This window comes from Austrofundulus limnaeus, unplaced genomic scaffold (assembly GCF_001266775.1).
Source record: "Austrofundulus limnaeus strain Quisiro unplaced genomic scaffold, Austrofundulus_limnaeus-1.0 Scaffold10, whole genome shotgun sequence".
NCBI lineage: Eukaryota > Metazoa > Chordata > Actinopteri > Cyprinodontiformes > Rivulidae > Austrofundulus > Austrofundulus limnaeus.
This window is the reverse complement of record NW_013952412.1, coordinates 4,906,437-4,916,212: the sequence shown is the minus strand read 5'-3', so window position 1 is coordinate 4,916,212 and position 9,776 is coordinate 4,906,437. Positions and strand designations below refer to the sequence as shown.

Here is a 9,776-nt window from a genome sequence, read left to right as displayed (position 1 = left end):
GTTCAACTTCTCTGAATTGATTCTGTAGCCAAATATGACTGTGATTTGAAATTTGTTTGCAATTTGGGAATGACTAATTTTAATTATTCAACAGTTTAATAAGTCAACATCATTTCATTTTTACAAAACTGCTTTTTTTTCTAATATAAAAAAACTAATATTGAGCTTCAAGGAAATATGTTGAAATGTTTTTAAAGAAGAAAAAATGGAATAAAAACTACCTGTAATCCAAACAAATGCTTTATAAACCTGCTTCGATCCTCAGTGCTTCAGGTTTAATTAGTATTCCTGTTCAGTCCATGTTCCAACATCGCTCTGCTTCAGTTTTGCCATCAGAGTGAAYGGTAAATTGGCCTTTTGTGTTTGAAAAATCCACCATCTGTTGCCCTAAACTGCAGCTTTAAATGCTTTGCAGCAACTGCACAGAGGACAGCTCAAGTTTTCTGGAGAACAATCATTGCCGTCTTTGCTGTCCATTTCTCTGCTGCTCACTTTAGTCATTTTTCACCCCTGTGAGGTTAATTGTAATGTTTCCATCTCCTGGTGATGCTTGGGATGAAGCTGGGCAATTGGATAGGAAAGGATCACAGAATGCTCTCTCCCAAATGTACAACAAAGACACAATTGGTTGCATTTTTTGTTTTACAGCTGAGCATGAGGTTGTTTTTTTTTTCTCAACTGTGGCTGCCTAATTTGCAGGGCGTATGACTATCAGCGAGTGCCAGCTTCTCTCTCTCCTCCACCTTCGGGACCAAGCCTGGCCAAGAGATCCCGTTCCTCCTCCTATGTCAGTGGGCACAGGCGCARTCGAGACAGAACCCACTCCAAAAGCTCCAGAGGCCACTCCAATCCTTCAAACACAAACAAGTGTGAGTAACCTGAAGGGCTGTGGTTGCATTTAAGATCTTGCAATTTTTACTCTGTGCGGCTGATTTAAACTGTTTTTGCCTGAAACGCTGTTGAAAGTTGTAGCAAACATTTCAGTATGTAAATCATAAAGCTTACCGTGGTAAACAACACCTCAAGTAAAAGTGTTTTATTCAAAGTTATTTTATTAGGTGCAATTTTGTCCAAGAGAAAGTTGACCTTTCAGAAATCCACTTAAGGTTTCTTTGATTTAAAAACGAAGGAACAAGAAAACAAACCCAGAATGTTTTATTCAGTAATTTCACTGTTATCTTTTCCCAGGCAGAACTTTTTTCTCTTTATTCATTTTGGAGTTTGTTAAAGCACCAGAGCTCGGGGTGTACGATGTGTCTCCTCTGCTGATTGAAGCTGCATGAATGATTGAGCTCAAACGTTGTGTTTGCAAATAATAAAAACTACTCCTGCGGTTCACAGGTTTTTTTTAGGATGTAAACAAAAAATAAATGAGACACAAACAGAAATGAAACAAGGCTCGTAGTCAACCAGTGAAAAAAGCTTCTGCTCAACCTTCTCAAAGTGATTAATATCAAAAGTGTACCTTCTTATGTGGTCATTTTGGGGGCTGAAACAACTCATCTGGAACTCTATTTAACCTCAGCTGGTGGGGGGAATCATTTTTATAAACAATTATTGTATTCCAAATGTGGTTGTAGCTTCACATTCAAATCTCAAATGACTCCAAACTAAATAAAGATGCAGGTTGTGAAATGAGTTCATGGAGTCCGCCAGGCTCCACGGGTCAAGATAAAACGGTTGTTCAGGAAATTGTGCACATTGATTTTCAATAACAGTGTCATTCATGTGCAGCAGGTGTTGTGCTGAGCTGTGTTCAGACATGAAAACAAAAGTAAACCCTGGAATTTGAATGAGGTGAATCGCATCACCAGGCTTTTATGTTCAGTAAAATCAGCGTTTATGTCTCCTTTAATATCATTTTACATCAAATRAGACGTGCAGGTTGCTTAAATTTTTCATTAAAGCATTTTTAATTTTCAGAAGAGCTGTTTATGTTAATGAGCTCTGTTGGTAACGCCCTCCAATAATCTGTTGACATTAACTCCGCCCTCCAAAGCCAGCGTTTACGTTAGTATGGCTAATAACAGCAGAAGCTCCATTGTACAACCATATGAGACCCAGAGGCAGAGCCGTGGTCCCAGCTGTTTTTTCTCCCTCCTCTGCTCTGCCCTCACTCTGCATGCTGTTACCAGAGCAGGGAGCAGCAGCAGTGAAAATACCTCAGAAACTCGAAAAAATAGGCTTTAACAAGGCTTTAATAAGCTAAACAATAGAGCTACATGAGAGTCTCACCTGGGGGTTGCTAGGTAAGGGGCTGAACGCAGGTTCCGGTGGGTTGTCGTACGGCTTGTGACATCACAAAACAACGAAAGTATAAAACTTGTCGTTAATATACATTAAAAATACTTTTACTTACAGTAAATATGCCCCTGGGTGCATATTTTTTTGGTCCTAGGACTGTTTTTTAAGAAGTACATACGCAAAGTTGAGTAAAAAAAGTTTTAAAAAGTGAATTTTGCATAATAGGTCCCCTTTAATCAACCCAGATAATGACCTCTTGCTTTTTCTCAGCAAGTCCAGCAGGAAATCACACAAACTGACCAAAATAATAAAACAAAATTCTGATTATCACAGTTTGTATTTTGTCCAGCTCCATGAAGTATGTTTTGTTTCTCTTTTTTGACCTAACCTGAGCTGCAAATCGCAAATGTATCCAAGATATTTGCAACCTAAAGAAGGTTAAACTCTTCCTCGGAATGAAGTTTTTCATTGCTAAACTAAGCRTCAGGAGGGTTTCTTGCACATATTGGCAACACTTAAAGCTCTCCTGAAAGGCATTTCAGGCTCTGTAATTTCCTCTGCCACTCTCCCTCCTCTCTTTCAGTGGGCATGGAGGAGTTGCAGGTGATTAAAAAGGAGCTGACTCTGATAAAGACACAGATCGATGGGCTGCTTGACAGTCTTGACAGGATGGACTCACAGAGGAATGACCACAAAGGTAAAGACGTTCATTCAGAAAGACAGTCGAGGCGCACGGTTTTGTGATCAAACGGTAGATAATCTATCTGCGCATCAGAATCATTTTAAAGCAGAAGCGCAGCGATGCTTTCAGACTTCTTCTTGATTAGCTGCGCCACTCACAATCAAGACGATTCAGAATTTGGGCTGCAGAAAAACACAGGGGGGATGGAAATGTGATGCAGAGATGGAGCCACACCAGGCTGTTGTAACAGTTCGGTTGTGTTGCTGCAGTGAGTGATGAATCTGTAAAAATGTTGCAACAAAAAGTTACTCTGAGCGTTTATAGATGTAAGGTTTTCAGCAAAAACATGGAACATGTGAAGCCAACAATGTGGAGAAATGGCACATTAAATAATGTAGAGGTAAAACATTCTGCTGCCCTCATGTGGACATTTTTCTGTAATTACAAATAAGAACTGTGGCAACAAACAAGACAAAACTCTTTTAATCTGCAGCTTTAACAAACTGCAAACTGACCTCCTCTGAAATCTAAGCTTTCACCTGAAAAATGTTCCTGAACAGAAAGAGAGCGTTCACCTTGAAGTTATCATCCTAACGTTTGACTGGCTGCAGATGCAGACAGATGTGCAGTTTGCCGGTGTGGACTCTCCCAGCCTTCTGTACCGTCTCCTATCGACTCGGCTCGACCTTGAGCGACCAATGGCTTTCATTGTCATATTAAATTTCTCACTCATCTAGACTCCCACATCTCTGCAGCTGCTCTTCATCCTGTGACGTTTGCTGTTGTATTCAGCCTGTTATCCAGTTCCAACCAAATAAAGATAAATAACTTGGGAAAATGAAGGGCCTATGAATGAATATCTGTGACCTTTCAGGCCAGAGTTTTGGATTAAAATCTTCTTATGTTGAGAAATAACTGCATTAGCTATTTAATAGGGGAGCGGTGGTGCAGAGGTTAGAGAAGGTGAGCCTGTGATCTGAATATTACTGGTTCAACTCCCCAGAAAACCCTCATTTGCCCCACTCTGGGCCCTTGAGCAAGGCCCTCAACACCCCAGATGGTAACACACTACTCAGATGTGCAATGGGAAAAATGCAGAAAAGTAATTTCCTCATTGGGTATTAACAGAGTTCACTCTTACTATTAGGGTTGACTTTAATTATTACTTTCTAAAAGTTTTATTAAAATTGTTTCAGTCATTGATAAAATATTCTACTGACTGACAAATGGGTTGGCTACATGGTAAATGGACTGTAGCATCTTTCTTTTAAACTAGGACACTCAAAACACTTTATACTACAATCTGTGTCCTCGTTTACTCACTTTATCTCCCTTCAAAGCTAATCTGGGTCATTCTATGGAGACAAATCAGTTAATGCTAAAATTTTAAGCAAAGATTGTTTATTGTTGTTTATGATTTATTTGGATCCCTTTTGGCCATTACTGTGACACCCGCTTCCTGGAGTTCACATCATAAAAAAAACATTTATTACAAAAACAGTTACACTTAATATAACATTACTAACATGACATATCAATTCATTAATGTACAATTTAACACTTTATATGATAAAATACTTAAACAGCTCTTTTGAAAGCTCTAGCATTTGTTGCAATTGAAACAGGTGATTTTTATGTTCTCATTCTTCAAAAAATAATTTTGTCTGGCATTCCTGCTGCATGGTGGAAGGGTAAAACAACCCTTTAAAGCATGTTTTGTATTAAACTTGTGTAAATATCTTGCACAATGAGTAGCACTTGTTGTTTAGGCTGTGAAATGTTAGCTCAGTATCAGTAGAAAAAAACAGAAAATTAGCCATTTGGGTGTTTGATAAGCTCGTCAGGCGGTAGCGACAAGCTTGAATCATGTAGACTTCAAAACTGAATTYGTTATAATAAATACATTAAATCATTACATTCTACAGGTTTCATTCAAATTTATCTGATGGTTCATGAGATGTTTTTTGATGATACACGCCGTTCTTTTGCTGTTTTAGTAGGTCAGACATACTCTGACATGGCTCCCTCTACATGTGGAGTTCCACAGGGTTCAATTTTGGGACCTATTTTGTTTTTGCTGTACATCCTTCCTCTGAGTCAAATTATAAATAAATTTGGTGATGTGTCACGTCACTTCTATGCAGATGATTTGCAGTTATACTACTCTTTTAATGATTCCACCTCCTACAAGTTGGCTTCTCTGATGAACTGTGTCACAGAGGTAAAGTGCTGGCTGTCAGAAAACTTGCTGCTGCTTAATTTGGATAAGACAGAGGTGCTAGTTTTGGCCCCTGAAAAATTGATCCCTAAAGTTAGGGAGCGCTTGGGCTCTCTGTGTTCAGCTGTCCATCAGAGTCCTCAAAATCTGGGAGTTATTTGACTCTGACCTGTCTTTGGAAAAACATGTTAAAATTTTAGTCTCTACATGCTTGACTTGGTCAGTTACTCTTTGCATTTCTCTGTAAATGTATATGTAAATGTAAATAGGCTGGTATTTTATTTTTACAGTTGTCTCTTATTTCTTCATTTTTCSTTTGGCTCAGTGTTGCTACTGATACACCTTTTGAGATGGAAATATTTGACGTGATGTTTATTGTTGAATTGTTGTTTTTTTATTTTTTGTATTGTACAGCATTTTGTGAAGTCATTTCTAAGAAAAATGCTTTATAAATAAAATTTTACTTACTTACTTACTATACACACGATCATGTCTTTTTACACGACAGGCGATTAAAAAGGTTTATTATGATCCCATTGCTGCCTAAATTTTACCTTCATGCATTCATCTCTTTCTGTCTCTGTTCCAGACTCTCTCCTTAGGGAGGACAGTCCGCTCGGTTCATCGTATGCTTTGTCAGTCAGCAGCCCGGAGCATTCCCTCTCCTCCCTCTCCCCGCCCCCCTCCCGCCATCGGATCCTAAGGGAGAGCCCTGACCTGAAGGTGTGTGTTGATCAACAACACAAGCTGCATCCCCCTCAAGACAGCGTGCATTAATAATTCTTTCAAAAACACAACAATGCACTGAGCTGGTGAAGTTTTATTTCTGGAAATCCTTGGTTTTAGTCACAAAACCCATTTTATCTTAAATCTCAAGACATCTAAAGTTATTTTTTGAGAGTATTGCCTTGGTTTAAAGAAGATGCATGAAGTCAGCTGCTGTTTGTTTTTGAGAGGTGTAAAGGAATGAGACAAGACTCCAGTGCCGTGAAATGAAGTTATCTGCCCACAGAATGAGGTTTCACTGAGTCATTCTGAGCTGGCAGTTAATGAAACTCCTCTTTGTTTTCCTCTCCCTGCTCTGTCTCGCTGTCTGTCTGCCTGTTTGTCTGTCACAGATGAGCGACCACAGCTCTGACCCCGAGGAGGAAATATGAGGGAGAAACGGGAGAAAACGGGGAAGACGTGGATTCAAGTGCCAAACATGGAGGAAGAGAACACAAACCCTCAAAATAACATGGCAGAGGCTCGATGCAGGCTGTACATATCAGATGAAGCACCACATTTATTTGTATCGCAATACATGACCCCTACAATAGGACGCAGTGATTTGTTTTAAACAGGTGCACATGCTTCTGATTGACAAGAACTTTCCAGGCTTCCTAAGAGAATGTGATGCCGACAGAGATCATATCTTTGGTAATAAGGTTGGAGGTAAAGCTGTGAATTCTATTGTGAGAAATGAGCTGCATGAACAGCGCTGAACCAAACTGTTGCAGGATTAAAGACGTCACTGTTCACTGATTTAATCACAAATATAATCAGCTTATCTGTGTATTTTTTCTGTTCAAACAGACAACAAATTCCAGCATCAAATGATGAATACACTGCTGCTTTAAAGGAGACGTCATGCTTTTAAATCCTTCTTTTTCACATTGAAATTCAGTTTTCAGCTTTGCTTTGAATTCATCCTTATTGTAACTCCACGAGCCCCTTTTTCACCCCTTTTCTGAGGCATCAACTCGTTTTGAGGCTGTCTCTTTAAATTCAAACAAGGTGCTTCACACYACGGCCCACCTCCCAGCTTTTAGAGTGTTCCGTTTTAGTTCGACAGAGGGATTTATGATACAGAAACTTTTTATTTACAAACTGATTAAAGTCAGTGACTGTTCTGTTGCAAATTCTGTGATGTAACAGTTCAGAAAACATCATAGGAAATAAAGAAAACTGAACATGCTGAAAAATATGACCCAAACAGAATGAATATAAAGAGAAGAGAGACTAATTTCACATTTTCTGCACTCCTATAGACTTTAAATACACAACCAAATTAATTTAGCAGATGAAGTGGATTTTGCATAATATGTCCCCTTTACAGTGTCTTCTAAACATTTAACACATAGAGCGATAGAGGATAACAAGTGAAAATCATGTGATTGAGAGATCATTCTTGATTATTTGTGATGATATCAGTAGCAATAAACCAACATTTCCTCTCCTTTTCTTGTTCTGTCAGGATGCTCACAGCACTTTCTGTGTCCTTTAATCTCGGCAGCTATCTAAATTTGGCGAGGACAGCCGTTTTGTACTGGCCAAATATATGACTTATGCACAGATTATAAATTCATGATAATTAAAGTATAATAACCAATGATTTATAGCTGTTCTATGGTATACTGAAGTTGTGCACACTGGTAATAGGATAACAGTAAAATTCTGATATACTGTGCAGCCCTCAAACTGATGCTGTATCAAACTAATTGTCTGTTTATACATAGACATACCAGAATATTTAAGAAAGCTTTTAGGAACCATAATTAGTGAAAAATACCAGGTAAACTCTAATTTGAAAAACACAGGTTTCTTTGTTTGTCTGTTTATTTATGAAGGTGYGGATTTTGGGTGCATTAGAAATCCAGTGCAAATCATATCAAACACAAACCCTTTAGCTTTTTCATGTCACATAAAATTTAAATATTTGTTATTTTTAACATGTGTACGTCTAAATTATACTTCTCATGTACAGAACTTTAAAATAATTCACTCTCTGTGTCTGAAAGTGCAGACTTTCAAATGAAAACTTTCTGCAGGCGAGACGTTACTGTCAACTCATACTCATTCTTTGTTGAAGTGTCTCTAAAAGTTMTTTTCATTCCAGGAGGAAAATGTTTTCTTTTTGTAACTCTCTGTATGAATGACCAGTTAAACCTGATTCATCTTTCTGCATTGAGTGTACTATGGAAACTGTTACAGTCCTCTTCCTCTACATATTTGGCACTTTAAAGTGTGCAGAAGCCCAGGTCAGCGTGTAATATTGTGTATTATTGTATAATTTATTGTAACTGTTTAATCTCTTTAAATTTAATCTCGTTTTAGGACTTTTCATGTGTTGATTTTTTAAAATGAAAATAATGATGTTAAATATAACTGTATAATTCTGTTGTTGTTACATGTTTCTGTTTGCACTGTTGAGAYAACCCAAGTGAAAATACTCATGGTCGCTGTAGTAAAAGTATTTTTCATATCGACTATAATGCAGCGCATTGTGGTGTGTGCTTTTATTTTGAAAGACCAAAACAGAAACAAAGAAGAGGAATGAAACAAAACAATATGAAATGATGTGGAAAAATTCATACAAAATTTAAAGATTTAATAATAAATATCGATGCTGAGCACTTACAGATTTATATATCATATTATGGAGTCTTATAAAAAAAMAACAACACAACAAACAAAAAAGGAAGAATCTGATTGTCTCCATTATACTCCTCATTTGACCACACTCAAACATCACACTGTCAGTTCTCAGATAGGATTATTTAAGGTCTTTTATTACCTGTTCTCAGTAACATTCATGCAGTATGGAGCATGAAAAAGGTTGTCGTTCAACAGGTGCAGCTGTGGTCCCTGCAGCTCCCTGTCCCCAGCAGAGACACCAAAGGTAGAATTACAGCAGTGGTTGTCTAATCTTTTCAACAGGTAGCACTTCATAAAATATTGACTTTCCATGCACAAACGACTGTGACTGAAGCAGATCAAACAGAAGATTAAACCTGGTCTAAATGATTTTTATACATTAAACTATTTTTTAAAAACACGTCATAACCTCTAATTGCACTGTAAATAATTTCTCTCAAACCTAACATTAGCCTGAATAGAAAGGACCAGTCTAAGCACAATTACACCAAATTTAAATAAAATTATTCATGTTGCACACTCACATTTACAAAAAWTTTTATGTCAGGTTAAACATGTTTCCTGTTTATTCACTAAATTATAGTGATGGGCAGTTTGAAGCTGAAGCTTCGGCGCATGTATTGAAAAAAACAACACACTGTTTCAGAAGCACTGTGTCGGAGCTTGATTCGTTTAGTAAAAGTCATGTGATCAGTGACATCCGAAGCTTCGAAAGTGGTGAACTTACGTCACTGCTTTGGTACCTGATTCAAAGGTTCATGAGGAAGTGAATCATTGGCTGGATTCGTGGTGCGTTTTGATGGCAAATGCGCAAAATATAACAAACCAGTGAAGGACTTATTGTGAGACACAGAGGCAAACAAACGGATGTGTTTAGTTTGTCGTACAGTTTATAAGTCTGGACCAGCCAGTGGGGGTCACGAACCCACAAAGAACCTTTGCTGCGAGTGCGTGTGAGTGTGCGTACACACAGACCCACACAGAACTGCGTGCAGCTTGGTCCATCATTAAAAAGAAAGCAATAGTAGCGCGAGACACATCCCAGAGCAGAGTTTCACTTGTTGCACAGGTGATGATTTTCATAAAAAACACAACCGGATGGTGACGATGTCCTGTCCTCAGGAGGAAGGGCTGCACGAAGCATTAGATGAAACTGATCAACTGTATGGACTCTATTTAATAAAGAAATTGTCTGAACTTTGTAAGGTTCAGTGG

The 9,776-nt window shown here is 38.1% G+C and overlaps 1 protein-coding gene across 2 annotated transcripts in view; it reads left to right on the top strand.

Annotated features, from left to right (window-relative positions):
• Positions 1 to 8,398, top strand: part of LOC106513209 (RNA-binding Raly-like protein) — a 41,273-nt gene extending 32,875 nt beyond the window's left edge. For both annotated transcript variants that reach the window (XM_014001929.1, XM_014001928.1), the window contains 4 exons: positions 700 to 869; positions 2,828 to 2,941; positions 5,734 to 5,867; positions 6,263 to 8,398. In XM_014001929.1, coding sequence (XP_013857383.1) covers positions 700 to 869; positions 2,828 to 2,941; positions 5,734 to 5,867; positions 6,263 to 6,301 — 457 coding nt within the window. In that variant the 3' untranslated portion in view covers positions 6,302 to 8,398. The remainder of the gene's footprint in view (positions 1 to 699; positions 870 to 2,827; positions 2,942 to 5,733; positions 5,868 to 6,262) is intronic.
• Positions 8,399 to 9,776: the final 1,378 nt, after the last annotated feature.